General features: G+C 51.2%; 2 protein-coding genes across 2 annotated transcripts in view; one reads left to right on the top strand and one right to left on the bottom strand.

Moving 5' to 3' along the window:
* slc4a10a (solute carrier family 4 member 10a) overlaps positions 1–1,789 on the top strand; it is a 28,715-nt gene extending 26,926 nt beyond the window's left edge. Inside the window, exon 26 of the mRNA XM_047031256.1 lies at positions 1,021–1,789. Within this exon, the coding sequence (XP_046887212.1) occupies positions 1,021–1,099 (79 nt within the window). The 3' untranslated portion in view covers positions 1,100–1,789. The remainder of the gene's footprint in view (positions 1–1,020) is intronic.
* Positions 1,790–2,729: 940 nt separating this feature from the next.
* Positions 2,730–16,350, bottom strand: LOC124474940 (adenylate cyclase type 10-like). Its single transcript, XM_047031406.1, has 32 exons — positions 16,209–16,350; positions 15,916–16,020; positions 15,684–15,722; positions 15,454–15,597; positions 14,992–15,197; positions 14,789–14,879; positions 14,491–14,579; positions 13,951–14,142; positions 13,576–13,697; positions 12,959–13,035; positions 11,991–12,180; positions 11,748–11,803; positions 11,415–11,586; positions 10,796–10,988; positions 10,594–10,680; positions 10,200–10,477; positions 9,340–9,650; positions 8,929–9,060; positions 8,342–8,623; positions 7,713–8,024; positions 7,557–7,599; positions 7,239–7,452; positions 6,987–7,127; positions 6,701–6,867; positions 6,245–6,401; positions 5,542–5,746; positions 5,229–5,445; positions 4,964–5,079; positions 4,491–4,608; positions 3,675–3,870; positions 3,152–3,340; positions 2,730–2,991 (listed from the first exon to the last, which is right to left on the bottom strand). The coding sequence occupies exons 1-32, from the start codon at positions 16,348–16,350 to the stop codon at positions 2,746–2,748; spliced, it is 5,229 nt and encodes a 1,742-aa protein (XP_046887362.1). The 3' UTR covers positions 2,730–2,745.
* Between the last annotated feature and the right edge of the window lie 125 nt (positions 16,351–16,475).

Genomic DNA, 16,475 nt, shown 5'->3' with positions numbered 1-16,475 from the left:
CTCCCAGCCTCCATCTCCTCCTCCCAGTCACCATCTCCTCCTCCCAGCCTCCATCTCCTCCTCCCAGCCTCCATCTCCTCCTCCCAGCCTCCATCTCCTCCCAGCCTCCATCTCCTCCTCCCAGTCACCATCTCCTCCTCCCAGCCTCCATCTCCTCCTCCCAGCCTCCATCTCCTCCTCCCAGCCTCCATCTCCTCCTCCCAGTCACCATCTCCTCCTCCCAGCCTCCATCTCCTCCTCCCAGCCTCCATCTCCTCCCAGCCTCCATCTCCTCCTCCCAGCCCCCATCTCCTCCTCCTAGTCACCAGGGCCCACAAGCCACAACACCAAACAGTGCGACAGAACGACCTACAAAACATATATATTTTTTAAACAAGCAGGACAACTTGCTGAATGTTAACACGTTCCCTCATAGAGATTAACCCCTTCATTGCCTTTCTCATCCTGTCCCATTCATAAGCTCCCCTACCTAACCTCCCAGAGTCGCCGGCCAGAGGTAAGTGGTTGTCTGAAGGCATGACGAGCCTTGTCCCGCTAACGAGAGGAGGGCTTGTCGTTGCATGTTGTGGAACCCAAGGAAACTGTCTGAACTTGTTACCATGGTTTCCTGCTCTGCTGTTTGTTTTTCTGGGGGAATAATGCCTGCTCACCTGCTTGATACTGTGAATGTACACACACACACACACACACACGCATGAGGACTGTACTGCATGGTGTACTTGTTTGTCCATAAACAGGAAGTGGATAGCAGTGATGCCCCCTACAGTTTGAGGGCTGTACTGCACCACTCTGCCCTGTCTACTTCTCAGTCCAGCCTGTTCTAATAGGCATTCTGTTGTGTACTTATTTAGGAATGGTGTCATATGCATGCCTGGATAACACACCCCCACTCCCCTGATCACACATACAGCCCTTACAGTTTGTAACTCAGGCCCTCTGTCTTTGAGACTCCGCCCTCATCTGTCTGACTCCACCCCTACAGTTTCTGTGACTCCGCCCATGTCCCCTTGTCTTCCACAGTTTCTCCCCTGGCAGTGAGAAGAGATTCAAGCGGAGGAGCAAGGGAGAGAAGAGTTTGGACCGGGAGACTAGTTTGTGATGCTTCACCCCAGCTGCCGCTCTGGCAGACGAAGAGCAGAGCTCCAGAGTGCCACCAGACCACCACTGTCCTGTCCTGTCCTGTCCTGTTCGTCTGTGTGTGCAACTTGTGTGTGAACAGGTCTGTTAGAAAATGGATAACCTTTTAGTGGAAACCAAGAAACATTCCGTGTTTTTTTTCTATGTGTTTTACAATGTATGGTGAAGCTAAAAGCAGAGTAAGAGATTTACTGACACTTCATGGGGTTGTGTCGATGGGCCAATTCAGCAACAATTTTCAATGACGGTTTTTAAAAAACGTATTTACTTTTTGACTGAATTATTTGTATTTTGTATGTTTTTTCTATTTTTCCAACAATATAACTGTTTATGATCCTTATGATAACCTATCAGAACAAAACCTACAATTAATGGAATTTATGTTAGGTGTAAATGGGATATCACTATTGAATAGATGCACTTGACACAAAAGATTCTTAAAAAAATTCTAACTAGATATTTGCCACTACTAACCTACTTTGAAAACATGAAAACTTGTGGGGTATAATTGAAGAAAATCATGAAAAACATTTTGAAGGTGAAACCTTTTTTAAATATATAAGTCTACATATACACTGTATATCTAAATGTTTGAAAGCAGTATTTCATGAAATATTTTATCATCGCTATTTTACGGTTGATACTGTATGTTCATAGCACTGTGTTAACCAATGAGTTTAAAACAGTGTTTAAAGGCATCCGTTGGGGCTAGTGGCTGTAACTGAACTATAGCCCTGAAGTTATTAAGGTACTGTACATTTAACTAGCTACGCCATCATGTTTGAAAAAAAACTATGTTGTTTTAGCTTCTCCAGATTGATTACGCTAACGATTCTTTACAGAACCTGTAGAAATTAGTTGTGTATATTTTCATCTGCATTTGGTCCTTGTCATCATCATCAGTCATCGTCATGACGTGTCATTGCCTTGCACATGTAAACACTCCTCCAAAGCAACTCCATGTTTGTTTAAACAAACTGTTACTGAAACACCTGCACAAAGGTAGCCTGCTAAACCACCCTGACCCTGCCAGCTCCCACGTTCACCCTGAGGTGGAGGAGGGTCAAAGGTCAGGCTGGTTTACCTGGCTAGCAAGAAAACCAACCAGACTTGTCTTGTTTCTGGACGGGGGTTTCTCTGAGAGATGCAATAAACCTTTGATGAGAAAAAGGTAACGTAATAAATAGTAAAGATTCTTGATGTACAATACATAGTATATTTTATTCATGTAAAATGTTAACTAGTATATTACTAACCTTGAATTGATGTTACGCGAAAAAAAAAAAAAGTTTTGTTCTAGAAGTCTTTCCCATTGTGGTGTTGTATTGATGGATTTTATGTTAGGTAGAAAAAATACATGAAAGGGTCAAAAATATATCAAAATCAAATTTTGGCCACTTCAGTGTGGAATTCTGCCTTAAAATGTAGTATTGATAGCCGAAGACTTGCACTCAAGAGTTTGAGTTATTTGTGTAAAATATCAACTTGTGGTTCCAAATGTGATTTGCTACACGACAGGGCACGTTTGAGAAAAGGTTGTGTGAGCCATTCAAATAAAGCAACTGCAACACTGATCTGAAATTGGGTTCAAATGATTATTTTGATAGTTTAGTCTGTGACGTGTTTTTCTGAGGCTTCTGGGACTGCTTGCCAGTCCTTGAGCATGCGGGCGTCCTCGGGGCGGGGCGGGAGGCGCGGGATGGGCCTGGTCCTGGAGGGGAGGCCCTGGAAGGAGTAGTGTGAGGAGGAGAGCTGCTCCAGGGTCATGGTCTGGGCCTCCTCCCAGGATGGCATACTCAGGGCGGAGGGACGCCAAGTACTGGGGCTCGTAGGGGGCGTGCCAAACCACTCAGCCTGGAGAAAGAGGAGGAGAGGGGGAGGAGAGGAAGGAAGGGGGAGAAGGGAGGAGGAAGAGGGAGGAGGAAGAGGGAAAGGATGAAGATGTAAAGGACAAGGTTATACACATGCCTGCATCTCGTGGTCTCCGTGACCCCCAGGCTTCCCCTCTTCCCACCTGGCTGTGTGTGATCCAGGCCTCCTCCAGCCTGTTCCCCTGCTCCTGGCTGAGCTGCAGGCCCCTGGAGAGCAGCAGCCGTGCCAGGGCCTGGTGACCGGCCAGCAGGTACAGGTAGGCCTTCAGGTGCAGCACCCTGGGAGTGAACATCTGGACGCTGGAGAACTTCAAATGGAACTCTGCAAAGTGCTGCGAGGGACAGACAGTGTTTTTTAGCCTTTTGAAACTTTTTCCCCAAAATACGTTTTGAGGAAAATATTTGTTCAAACGTTTTTGTGAAAGCTTAAAGCTTGGGAGCTTACGTTGTTGTGTGTGATAGCCAGTAAATGAAAAACGGCGCGTAATGACAATAAAGAAAATACCAAATACAGATTCAAACTAAGTAACGAGCTGGCTTGAATAAGTAAGGAGTAGAAAGTACAGATATTTGTGTAAGAAGTGAACGTAAAAAGTTGTAGTTAGTTACTGTAACCAGAACAACCTCCATAAGTACAGTTTCCCAGGTCTGTGTCGTGTGTGGCACCTTCTGGGTGGTGTGGTAGAGCAGGAGGATGTGCTTGTTGTTCTCCATCAGGGCCTTCCTGAACAGCAGCACGCTGGACTCCAGGAACATGGCCCCTCCGCTGGTGGACTGGATGGATGCGGGCGTCTGGGGGACGATGGCACACACTCTGGTATAAAAGAAACGCGCCCTCTCCCAATCACGCAGCCGTGTATACCTGAGTAAGCAGACCACACACAGAGACAGACACACACACACAACCAGTTAGCATCAGCAGGATAAGGGTTGGTGTGGTGGTGAGGTGGGGTGTTGTGGTGAGGTGTGGTTTGGTGTTGTGGTGAGGTGTGGTGTTGTAGTGAGGTGTGGTTTGGTGGTGAAGTGTGGTTTGGTGTTGTGTGGTGTTGTGGTGAGGTGTGGTTTGGTGTTGTGGTGAGGTGTGGTGTTGTGGTGAGGTGTGGTTTGGTGTTGTGGTGAGGTGTGGTTTGGTGTTGTGGTGAGGTGTGGTGTTGTAGTGAGGTGTGGTTTGGTGGTGAAGTGTGGTTTGGTGTTGTGGTGAGGTGTGGTGTTGTGGTGAGGTGTGGTTTGGTGTTGTGGTGAGGTGTGGTGTTGTGGTGAGGTGTGGTTTGGTGTTGTGGTGAGGTGTGGTTTGGTGTTGTGGTGAGGTGTGGTTTGGTGTTGTGGTGAGGTGTGGTTTGGTGTTGTGGTGAGGTGTGGTGTTGTAGTGAGGTGTGGTTTGGTGGTGAAGTGTGGTTTGGTGTTGTGGTGAGGTATGGTTTGGTGTTGTGGTGAGGTGTGGTTTGGTGTTGTGGTGAGGTGTGGTTTGGTGGTGAGGTTCACCAGAGGGCCAGAGCAGAGTACAGGTCAGCCATCAGGCTGTGGTCCAGCAGCAGGTTGGGGTCGGACTGGGACTCCTCCACAAAGCGGCAGCACCTCTCAAAGCTCCTGAAGGAGAAGCCTGAAAAACAGATGCCACCGTGAGCCGGCCTGCTTCACACCACTCTGGACCCAGAGATCACCTCCCTGCTCCTGGACCCAGAGATCACCTCCCTGCTCCTGGACCCATAGATCACCTCCCTGCTCCTGGACCCAGAGATCACCTCCCTGCTCCTGGACCCAGAGATCACCTCCCTGCTCCTGGACCCACAGATCACCTCCCTGCTCCTGGACCCAGAGATCACCTCCCTGCTGCTTCAGAGGAGGAAGCTGGATGCTGCTCTAATCTATTCTGCTATTTCCTGTTCTGTTCTATTCTAATCTGTCCTGTGCTGTTCTGTTTGTGTTGGTCCTGGTGAGTTCAGAGCTCTGCATGCCTGCGTAGAGGAGTGTGTGGAAGCAGGAACTGTAGAACCATCCTGTAGCTGAGCTGACTCCACTCTTGCTGCCCACATCCTCCAGGACCTGCATGAGCTGCACACACTCCTTGTACCTGGACACAAACACACACACAACACACAGACACATCAGTGTCAACTGTGTGTCATCGCTCTAAACTTTGAAGCTGGAGAATCTCTTCAATCCTGAAGTGTGACGTGTGTGTGTCTAATCCATCCCGCAGGGTCGGGTGGCCGAGGTCACCTCTGTAGGAACAGCAGGGGGATGTGGAGGATGGCTGTAACCTGCATGTCCACTCCTGACTGGCTGATCACCCCCACGTCCACTGCTGATTGGCTGGTCACATCCCTGTCCTCTCCTGATTGGCTGGTCACATCCCTGTCCTCTCCTGATTGGCTGGTCACCTCCCTGTCCTCTTCTGGGTGGCAGGTCAGCATGCTGATTCTCTGAGCCCGGTAACCTGAGGCACACACACGTCGACAAGCCCGGTAACCTGAAGCACACACACGTCACTAACGCACACACACGTCAGTAACACACACACGCCTCACCTTACCGTACTGGATGGAGCCAGCCAGGTCTCCGGAGCACATGTTGACGATGCAGAGCGTGTGGACCAGGTGACTCATGATAAGCAGCCCCTCTGGCCCCCCAGGCAGCTGCAGGCACGCCCCACACAGCAGCCTCTCCAGCCTGCTGCACTCGCCCTCACGGCCCCGCAGCCCGCAGAACAGGAAGTAGTCGATGGTCGAGAAGAGGACCTGCAATGCCACAGGAGGAAGAGGGAGGAAAGAGGAACTAAAAGAGAGATTTGGTCTGCTGGTTCCACTGGAACTGTTTTTATCACACATCTGGTACCCTGAATTACACCTCTCCAGTCCACTCCAGAACTAAACTATTTATGTTAAACTCTATGAACTCCTAACGCTATGCGTCTCTCCAGATGTATATTTAGGAGGTTTAGTATATTATATGTCAGCTAATCATAGGTGTAACTAGGATTGAGCAATATATCGAATATTAGCGATAATATCGAATATTATATAATAATATTGCTAATAACAATAACAATTTTGGGGGGGGCTGGTCCATGTGTTGTTTATGTTCTAAGTACTTCTATGTCATGTTATGCCAGGTTGCTTTGCGTTGTCTTGTCCTAAGAATTTCAGTGCCCAGTCTGACCCTGTGTTGTTCTGGGCATCAGAACTTGAAGATGTGTTTGGTGTTGTTTTGGGGCAGCTCTCCCTGGGTCAGCTGACCTTGTGTTCCTGGGAACTGAGGCAGGCAGAGTTCCTCTCCATGGCGATGGCGAGCGAGGCGTGGAGCGTGTGCTTGGCTGAGGACCTCATGCAGCAGATCTGCCACAGGTAGGACAGACAGGACACCTGCTCCCATAGACGGGCCAGCTGCTTCTTCCTGGTAAAACCCAACAAGAAGCACCACTGTCCATGTTTCGGAAAAAAGAAGGTATCTCTAGTGTGTTAAATAAAGATTGATAGTTTTTAGTTTATAATAATACTTATACTTAATACTAGTGGCATGGTTTGTTTAAGATGATCTCAATCGCTTTAGGGAATGTTCATGTAGATATAGTTATTTCTATGCGCACTATTTGTATGTTGCTGTGGATGCAAGCTGCTGCTGAATGAATGACATGTAGCTGCTTAACTTGTCTACAGGGAACAGCCTGTGTCCAGGCAGGACGGGGGACTGACCCTGGGGTCCTGAAGGTTGTGGACGCGTAGAAGCGGCTCTTCAGCCTCTCCAGGGTGAGCTTCAGCGCCGCGGCCAGGCGGGTCCTGGGGAGTCTCCTGTTCAGGTGCTTCAGCGCTCGCACAAACATCTCCTCTGCTTCGCCAATCTGGCCTGTGCTGTACAGCACCTACATACACAGAAGCACAGCCACACTTGTAATCTTCACCCCACAGCAGGCGCTGGGATGGACTCCATGTGGACTTTTTTACATGTTGACTCAAATGAGTCCATGTTGTCGTCCTGCACCTCTCCACTAAGACGGAAGACACAGGCCTTCTCGAAGCTGCAGATCTTCACCCTCACCGAGGGCTTGGCTGTCTCAAAGGCAGGCAGGCCACAGCGGAGGTTGTCCAGGATCGCCTTGGCCTCGTTCAGGTAGGACAGAGCCTGGACAAGATCAGGGAACACAGCCTGCTGTCTCCCCCAGCAACACACACACACACACACTACACACACGCATACACACCCACTACACACAGACATATTACACACACACACCCTGAGGTGGTCGTGGAGGTATAAGGAGGCTGCAGCAGTCTCCAGGAGGTAGTAGAAGGTTCTGGACACGTCGCCCACGCCGGCCCAGTGACGGATGATGGGTTCCAGAACACACTGGACCACCTGCTCACAGCTGCAGCCCCTCATCCGCTGCCCCCTGCTGCTGCCCTCATCCAGCATGGAGTCCAGCCTGGCCAGGAACTGCTTCTCTGTGCTGACACACACACACACACATCATTACACAAATCAAACATCAGCACATTGCTCCAAGGTAGCTCCACAGACACACACTGCTACTGCATACACATGTTATGTTACCTGTCAGGAAGCAGTGGCTGCACCTGGTTACCTCGGATACCATCTGAGAGAGAGACAGAGCGACACAGAGACAGATGGAGGGAGAGTGAGAACCGCTAAAGAAACACACACATCCCATCGAGAACACAGGAACCTTCTAGATCGTTCTCTGCTCACCAAGGCCCTGGAGGTTCCGGAGCAGCCCCGTGGGCAGCCCCGTGGGCCCGGCCGCGTCCTGCTGCGGCGAGCTGGGCTCGTCCTGGCCGCTGGCGAGGCCCACAGCGGCCCCGTGTCCGTAGATGAAGTGTGCGTGGCGGCAGCTGGGGCAGCTGTGGGGCTGCTGCTGCAGGTAGCGGGCGCAGCGCGCATGGAGCTCCTTCTTCTGCTCCCGTAGCCACAACTCACACGCTGTGTCCTTCACCAGCACCGTGCAGAAACGCATCACCTGGCAACACCACACGCCCCCCCCAAATGCCAGCCTCACCCCGTCTGAGACAGTGGGGGGAGGAGGGGATCGGGAGGGAGGTAAGAGGGTAAGGGGTTAGGTAGGGAGTAGGAGAGGGGTTAGGGAGGGAGGTAAGAGGGTAAGGGGTTAGGTAGGGAGTAGGAGAGGGGTTAGGGAGGGAGGTAAGAGGGTGAGGGGTTAGGTAGGGAGTAGGAGAGGGGTTAGGGAGGGAGGTAAGAGGGTAAGGGGTTAGGTAGGGAGTAGGAGAGGGGTTAGGGATTAGGTAGCGGTTAGGAAGTAGGGTGTGAGGAATGTGTCCCACTCAACACAGTCTAACCTCCCTGGACACCTGCCCCTCTACCTGTGTGGACATCCTGGTTGTTGTGCTCACAGAAGCAGCTCAGCTCCCCCCAGCGCCCAGCCTCGCCTGCTTGCCGGCACTGCCTCTGCCTGGGCTTGGAGCCACACTCCAGAGTGCCCGACTGGAAGAGCAGGGCCAGCGAAGCCCCCAGCGTGGCCTCGGAGCCCTCCGGCATGATGCTGGTCAGGATGTGGGTGGTGAAGGTGTGGCCGATGACTGCAGCACACTTCACCACCATCTGCTCTGTGGGCCGGAGGTGGTCCAGGTGGGCCAGGGCCATGCCTGGAGACATGCACCATCTTAATCATCATCATCACCATCATCATCATCATCATCATCATCACCATCATCACCACCATCATCATCATCATCATCATCATCATCATCATCATCATCACCATCACCATCATCACCATCATCATCATCATCATCATCATCACCATCATCATCCCATCATTTCTCATTTGGAAGATACTTTTATCCAAAGTGACATGCTCTAACCGCTGAGCTACACCCATCCCCCACTGAGAGATCTCTGGTCCCTAGCCTGGCACGGCTGTGTGTGTGGGTGATGGAGGGGGGGGTACCTTTAAGAGTCAGAGGGATGGGGAAGTCGTGGAACTTGGCATCCTCCCTCACACAGCAGACATACTGGGGCTTCTTCTGAGATTTATCCAGACACTTAATCTTCCGAATTGTGGAGGGCTTCTTTATCACAGCTGACTCTGAGACAGGACACAATCAGAGAGCGTGACCACGTGTGTGTGTGTGTGTGTGTGTTAGTGTGTGTGAGACAGAGTGTGTGTGTGGACTGTATTTAACAGTACTGTTAAACCAAGACATCATACAGGATTCTAATCAAAACCACCACACCCCACTAGGGGGCCTTCTCTGATAAGAATCACATTCTAGTAATATCCATGAAGAAGACCTCAACTAAACACAGACAGTAACAGAGCCTGTGACTAACAATAATATATAATATGGTATACTCCCACGTTGTCCAAACAGAAACGTCCTGCCATTCCTCGATATGCTTTTATCCACTCCAGCAGCCCCCGGGGGGGCAGGTGTGGTGTGGGCGTGGCCCCAGACGCTGGTGTGGGCGTGGCCCCAGACGCTGGTGTGGGCGTGGCCCCAGACGCTGCTGGACTGGGAGCGCGGCATGGCCTCGCTGGGGAACAGCAGGAGGCAGGGGTCCTCCTGATCCTCCTCCCTCCTCCTCAGCCCGATCATGTGGGACTGGTACAGACTCCTCAGAAGCTCCTCACAGTAGAACGGCACGCCATGACTCCTCTCTACCAGGAAACTACACACACACACACACACACACACAGAGCACACACAGAGCACACACACACACACAGAGCACACACACACAGAGCACACACACACACACACACACAGAGCACACACACACAGAGCACACACACACACACACACAGAGCACACACACACAGAGCACACACACACAGAGCACACACGCACACAAACACACACACAGAGCACACACACACACACACAGAGCACACACACACAGAGCACACACAAACACAGAGCACACACAGAGCACACACACACACACACACAGAGCACACAGAGGAGCACACACGTAACATCATGTCGTACAAACAATTCACATTTTAGATTACATCTAAAAGTTGCTCCTAATCGCTGCCTAATCCAAAGTCTGAGTCTGTATAAAGAGTGTGTGTTCACTGCAGGTGTGTGTTCACTGCAGGTGTGTGTGTGTTCACTGCAGGTGTGTGTTCACTGCAGGTGTGTGTGTGTTCACTGCAGGTGTGTGTGTGTTCACTGCAGGTGTGTGTTCACTGCAGGTGTGTGTGTGTGTACGTACACCTCCACCTGGCTGGGGATCAGGTCCACGCCCAGCATCTGGCAGGCCAGCTGTGTGATGACGAGGGGCTCCAGGGGGGCCAGCCTGAGGCAGCGTGAGCGGGGCAGGCCGGCCAGGGAGGCTAGTGTGGAGCTGGGCTGGGCCGTGCTGCTGGGCAGCGTGGACAGGAACAGCAGCACATGGGCCTGCAGCTGCAGCTGCAGCAGCACAGACCAGGACGCACAGTCCACGTAGTGAGCCTCGTCCAACACAAACACACAGGGCTGCTGCTCTGCAAACTGACACACACACACAGACACATGACACACACACACAGACACATAACACACACTATGTTGCTGCTGATCTGTGAACATCTTTGTTGTGGATTATAAACATCACCACATTGTGCTACCTGGCAGAGTAACTTAATGAAGTAGTTAGCTGTCTCCCTGCGTTTCTCCTTGTGGCCCAAGAGTGACACGGCTCTTGAAATCGGAAACTGCACACAGCAAAACAAAATACATTTAATCATTAACCCCCCCCCCAAAACGACCTAAACAACAGTGAGCCTCCCATTTTCCCCCGGTGGGCCTCCTGTCTGAGGGCGTGAGCACCTTGACCAGCAGGATGCTGTTGAGCAGGCAGAGGTTGTGCCTCATGTCTGGCTCTGTGATGTGATCCAGGATGGCTCTCTCGCGGGTGGCGTAGCTCTTACAGTCCTGCAGCCCCAGCAGCCTGGCCAGCAGGAGCCGGAGCGTGTAGCACGACTCCTTCAGGTCCACCTTGCTCAGCTCCAACGACACCACCCTGACAAGACCACCAGAGGGAGGTGCTGTCGTGGAACGCTCAGTGTGTTTTAAACTGAGGCACTCGTTTGTACGTCTCCTGTCTCCTCCTCCTCCTGTCTCCTCCTGTCTCCTCCCCCCCTGTCTCTTCCTGTCTCCTCCCCCCCGTCTCCTCCCCCCCTGTCTCCTTCTCCTCCTGTCTCCTCCTCCCTCCGTCTCCTCCTCCTCCTGACTCCTCCCCCCCCCGTCTCCTCCTCCCCCTGTCTCCTCCTGTCTCCCCCTGTCTCCCCCTGTCTCCTCCTGTCTCCTCCCCCCCTGTCTCCTCCCCCCCTGTCTCCTCCCCCCTGTCTCCTCCCCCCCTGTCTCCTCCTGTCTCCTACCGTCTCCTCCTCCCCCTGTTTCCTCCCCCTCTGTCTCCTCCTGTCTCCTCCTGTCTCCTCCTCCTCACCTCATCCCCTCCTTCGTGGCTCTGTAAACGATCTCAGCTAGCAGACGGCTCTTGCCGTAGCCGGCAGCTCCTTCGAAGATGACGATGTTGGTGTAGTCCATGTGTGCGTCCATCCTGGCCTCCAGGTAGCTGCTGACCGTGCTGGAGTACACCTCCATCTCTGGGCTGCGACCTGACCGCCATACCAGGTACACATGGCAGAGAGGTGTGGTGTTGGTAGAACAGTGCAGGTGGGGAGCAACATTCAGCCACGTTTAGTAGCCACTAAGATGGAGATGTTTGGGTGTTTGAGATATGGTGCAGGGGAGACCTGTTTGGATATTCTCGTCTCACCTAGGAGAGGATACCCCTCCTCTCTCAACACAGATATGGCCGCTTTGCCCACGTTGCTGCCCAGGAGATCAAAAACAAGCATGTCAGGACTGCCCTACTCATGCATGGGTGGCATGAGCAGGGCAGTTATAGCTCAGTGGCAGATGAAGAGATCACAGGTTCAAATTCCACCCGTGCTTCATTTTTTGTAAACAAATACATTATTCCAGAGGGTGACGGTGTGTGGAACCCTGCTGGTCTTACATCTGGTCCCTGCGAGCCACAAACTGGTAGACTGAACCAGGGTGTTCCACACCCTTCATGGGCTTCTCAGGCAGCTTGCTGAAGTACATCTGCGGCAGCTTGGAGTAGTGGCAGGTCTCCTGGTCACATGTCACCAGGCCTGGGTAGTACATCATCAGTCTGGCTGCCAGGTTCACCTTCCTGCCGATCACTTAGACACAGACAGAGAGCACACACAGGAGGACGTGAGGCAGGGACAGATCCCACACAGGAGGACGTGAGGCAGAGACAGATCACACACAGGAGGACGTGAGGCAGAAACAGATCACACACAGGAGGACTTGAGGCAGGGACAGATCACACACAGGAGGACGTGAGGCAGGGACAGATCCCACACAGGAGGACGTGAGGCAGAGACAGATCACACACAAGAGGACGTGAGGCAGAGACAGATCACACACAAGAGGACGTGAGACAGAGACAGATCACACACAGGAGGACGTAAGGCAGGGACAGATCCCACACAGGAGGACTTGAGGCAGAGACAGATCCCACACAGGAGGACTTGAGGCAGAGACAGATCACACACAGGAGGACGTGAGGCAGAGACAGAGCACACACAGGAGGACGTGAGGCAGGGACAGATCACACACAGGAGGACGTGAGGCAGAGACAGATCACACACAGGAGGACGTGAGGCAGGGACAGATCACACACAGGAGGAGGTGAGGCAGGGACAGATCACACACAGGAGGACGTGAGGCAGGGACAGATCACACACAGGAGGACGTGAGGCAGGGACAGATCACACACAGGAGGACGTGAGGCAGGGACAGATCACACACAGGAGGACTTGAGGCAGAGACAGATCACACACAGGAGGACGTGAGGCAGAGACAGATCACACACAGGAGGACGTGAGGCAGAAACAGATCCCACGCAGGGCTGGAGAGCAGTTCACTGTGTACTGGGGTCTCTCAGTGTTGTACCTGTGTACTCGTGTCTTACAGGATGACCCACAACGCCACAGAACACCGGGCCGGTCGTCACGCCGACAGACACGGTCCTGTAACACCAACATCAACACCATCAACATACCAGCTGAACAACCCTGCTGGGGAGAAACAGCAATGTCTGCAACAAGCCGACAGGTGAGTCCATCAGTAAACATTACACTCTCCTCATTTACATCAAGTGCTGTTTTTGAATCTGATGGTGGATATGTTTGAAATTGAAAGTGAAATGCCATGTGAAGGGTCCAGTCGGCAGGGCTGTGCTGGGGGGCTGGGCTGGGGGGCTGTGCTGGTGGGGCTGTGCTGGTGGGGCTGTGCTGGGGGGGCTGTGCTGGCGGGGCTGTGCTTACAGGGCTGTGCTGGGGGGCTGTGCTGGGGGGCTGTGCTGGTGGGGCTGTGCTGGTGGGGCTGTGCTGGGGGGGCTGTGCTGGCGGGGCTGTGCTTACAGGGCTGTGCTGGGGGGCTGTGCTGGGGGGGCTGTGCTGGGGGGGCTGTGCTGGGGGGGCTGTGCTGGGGGGCTGTGCTGGGGGGGCTGTGCTGGGGGGCTGTGCTGGGGGGGCTGTGCTGGGGGGGCTGTGCTGGGAGGTGCGTACCTCAGACAGCTCAGCTTCTGCAGGAGGAGCTGGTAAACACCGTAGGCAGCCTGCAGCGCCTGGGCACTCTCGTCTTCCCGCTTGTCTCCAGGGAGACCGAACAGACACAGATATGTGCAGCCCTGCCCAGAACACCACAGACACACAGACGAGGGCATCACTGATCTGGTGAGGCTGCACTCTCCCTCGTACATACACAGCGTTCCCCCGCCTCGGACCCCCTCATACACTGTCAGAAATACGCGCTTCTGATCCTTGATCTCCTGCTGTACTTTCTACAGACAGAATCTGTACGTTGTTACGGAGAAAAGCGTTTAAATGTTGTGTGAGCGACAGCTCTCCTCGTTGATGACCGCGGGGAGCTGGCCCTCTCACCTTGTCGAACATGAAGACCTTGTTGACTCTGCCGTGCCGCCTGGTCACCAGGCGTGCGATGCCCAGGGCGGCCAGCTGCATGGCTGAGCAGAGCTCCGCGTCACTCTCCCGTCCCTGGAACTGCAGGTTGACAAACACGATGGTGGCCGGACGCATCTCAGACAGATACTCCAGAGGCTGGTTGGCATCAATCTGAGGGAAAAGGATGAATAAAGCAATAACAACAAGTGATCAAAGATTCAGACCTATCTCTCCATCTATGGGTGGGTCACACTGCTATGTAGAGAAGATTAGATGTACAATCTCATTATAGATCTGCTTCACTTCAGCTCTTGATAGATTCTAAAAAACAGGATGCCAATCCAAACACTGCTGATCTGATCAAGTAAACATGGTGATTTGTGACTAGTACAGATGGTGATTTGTGACTAGTAAAGATGGTGATTTGTGACTAGTAAAGATGGTGATTTGTGACTAGTAAAGATGGTGATTTGTGACTAGTAAAGATGGTGATTTGTGACTTCTGAGTGAGGACCTTACCTTTTGCAAAACTGTTTCAATTACATATTTCCTCAGACATGATTCCAACTCAGGATTTGGCAGTAGTCTGCAGGCTTTTCTTACACAGCCTTTTGACACAAATGTTCAAAATGTCTGGTTAGTAACTGCAAATGTATAAGACCACATAATGATAAAGACAAGTGAGGGGTAGGATGGGTCAGGCCTTCCCCATAAGTAGTTTTAGATAAAAGTGTTTGCTAAATTAATATGGCATGATTACCATATTATAATGTTCTGTAACTATATTGCAGGCTGATATCCAGACATTTTACTGTACCTTCCGTTGGGTCTTCATATTGCAGGTCGGTGCCCATTGAAGCTTTGTACTCATCAACAGGAAATTTGGGGTCTTGCTTAAGGTACCTCACCTGCAGTTCATTCATTCATGCTCATGTGTTGTGAAAGTTACAGACTTCTAGTTCTGATGTACAAAAAGAGCCACGTGAAGTAATGAACTGTGAGAACGCACGAGGGACTCACCCTGACAGCTCGTTCGTTCTCTATCTTGTCAACAAGTATGTCGTCCCTGTTGCATTGTTCCCAGGCGTTGGGTGACAAGATGATTGAGCTGGCGACCGCTAATCCTTCGGCAAGTCGCACCTCGTCGACTGCTCGACCAATCACCACAAAGTACTGGCTAACGTCATCCCCAACGATCACTTTTGAAAGTTTTCCAGCTGATATCCCTACAGAAGGAGATGATTATAAGGAGGAATATTGTGACGGCTCTACAATGATCATCTGTAAAAATGATAAGGGTAAAAGGATATCTAAAATGTATCAGTTTAATTGTCTATAAACTTGCTGAAAGGGTTGTCAAAGCCAACCAGTTTTTTTCTTTACGTTTGGCGTCTTACACTTGAAAAGCTTGGATAATGGACGTTGCACATTTCAATTGGGGAAATACAATTAAGGACTTTGAATGCAACGTTGTATAAACACCTATTTTGACTCGTAGCTGGCAGCCGACTCCCGTCTTCCGGACGCCGCACTTGTCCTGAATGACCAGGCTGCATTTTACCACGAGGGAGATTACGTCACTGAGCCGCTTGAGCTCAACCGCCCAGAGTGCTAAGATTGCGTCTCCTAGGTGGAAGCACGGGGACACATTGACGCTATAAAATGGGTGGATATTAATTGAAAAAATTACTTTATGGGGACAGTGAGCCTACCTGCATAATTCAAGATGTCTCCACCTGCATCAAGAATGTCTACAACACAAACACTATATGTTATAAAGAAAAACGTTTCACCTACACAGTGTACAGTAGTCATCGCCTCCCAATTGATTTCATTTGGAAACAGGTGTACAGTATTGGGTGTGGGTGTGTGTGTGAGAGATATATGCTAGTTAGCACACAAATATTTATGGCTATCCAATGATCCACTGAACACTTTACTTACGGCTGACAATATCCCCGATGTAGCTGTTCAGTGTCCGTGTGAGCTCGTCAGCTCCATAGCCTTTTTTACAGCTTTGACTGAATTTCTCCGTGAGATTAGTGAAGCCTAAACAAATTGTGAAATTGATAGAGCTAATACTTAAGAAATGTCATGGTAACCACCTAGTGTAGCTAATGGTGTCTACATAAATATTCTAACGTTATGGTAGGTAGATGTAGTAACAACTAACTAGCTATTGCAGCTAGGCTAACTCAGCTAAGCTAGGCTAGGTGGCTTGTGTTTTGCCAACTCACCTGACACGTCTGCAAAAAGCAGAACACCCTGGAAGTTTTCTGCGTATGGCAATTGTTTTATGGTACTGTACACCACAAGATCAGGTACATGGGACGCTATACTAGTGATTTTATGGGACCTTTTGCTATTATTTATATCCATTTGATTTCATAGCGACTCGGCCAGGATTTGAAAGATCGGTTTATTTACAGTAGCGTCCTGTCTCTCAACGTTCCATATTAGAGCCAGATTTGAAAATTACACTTTGGAGCGACATCATGACAACT

Source organism: Hypomesus transpacificus, chromosome 12 (genome assembly GCF_021917145.1).
Source record: "Hypomesus transpacificus isolate Combined female chromosome 12, fHypTra1, whole genome shotgun sequence".
NCBI lineage: Eukaryota > Metazoa > Chordata > Actinopteri > Osmeriformes > Osmeridae > Hypomesus > Hypomesus transpacificus.
Note: the sequence above shows the minus strand (reverse complement) of the source record. Positions and strands in the feature narration are given on the sequence as shown.

Coding starts and splice junctions, on each gene's coding strand:
- LOC124474940 (XM_047031406.1), bottom strand. CDS start 16,350: ATGGATATAAATAATAGCAAAAGGTCCCATAAAATCACTAGTATAGCG. Junction 13,698..13,950: donor AGGTCTTCATGTTCGACAAG/GTGAGAGGGCCA, acceptor TGTTCTGGGCAG/GGCTGCACATATCTGTGTCT. Junction 9,651..10,199: donor ATCCCCAGCCAGGTGGAGGT/GTACGTACACAC, acceptor GTGTGTGTGTAG/TTTCCTGGTAGAGAGGAGTC.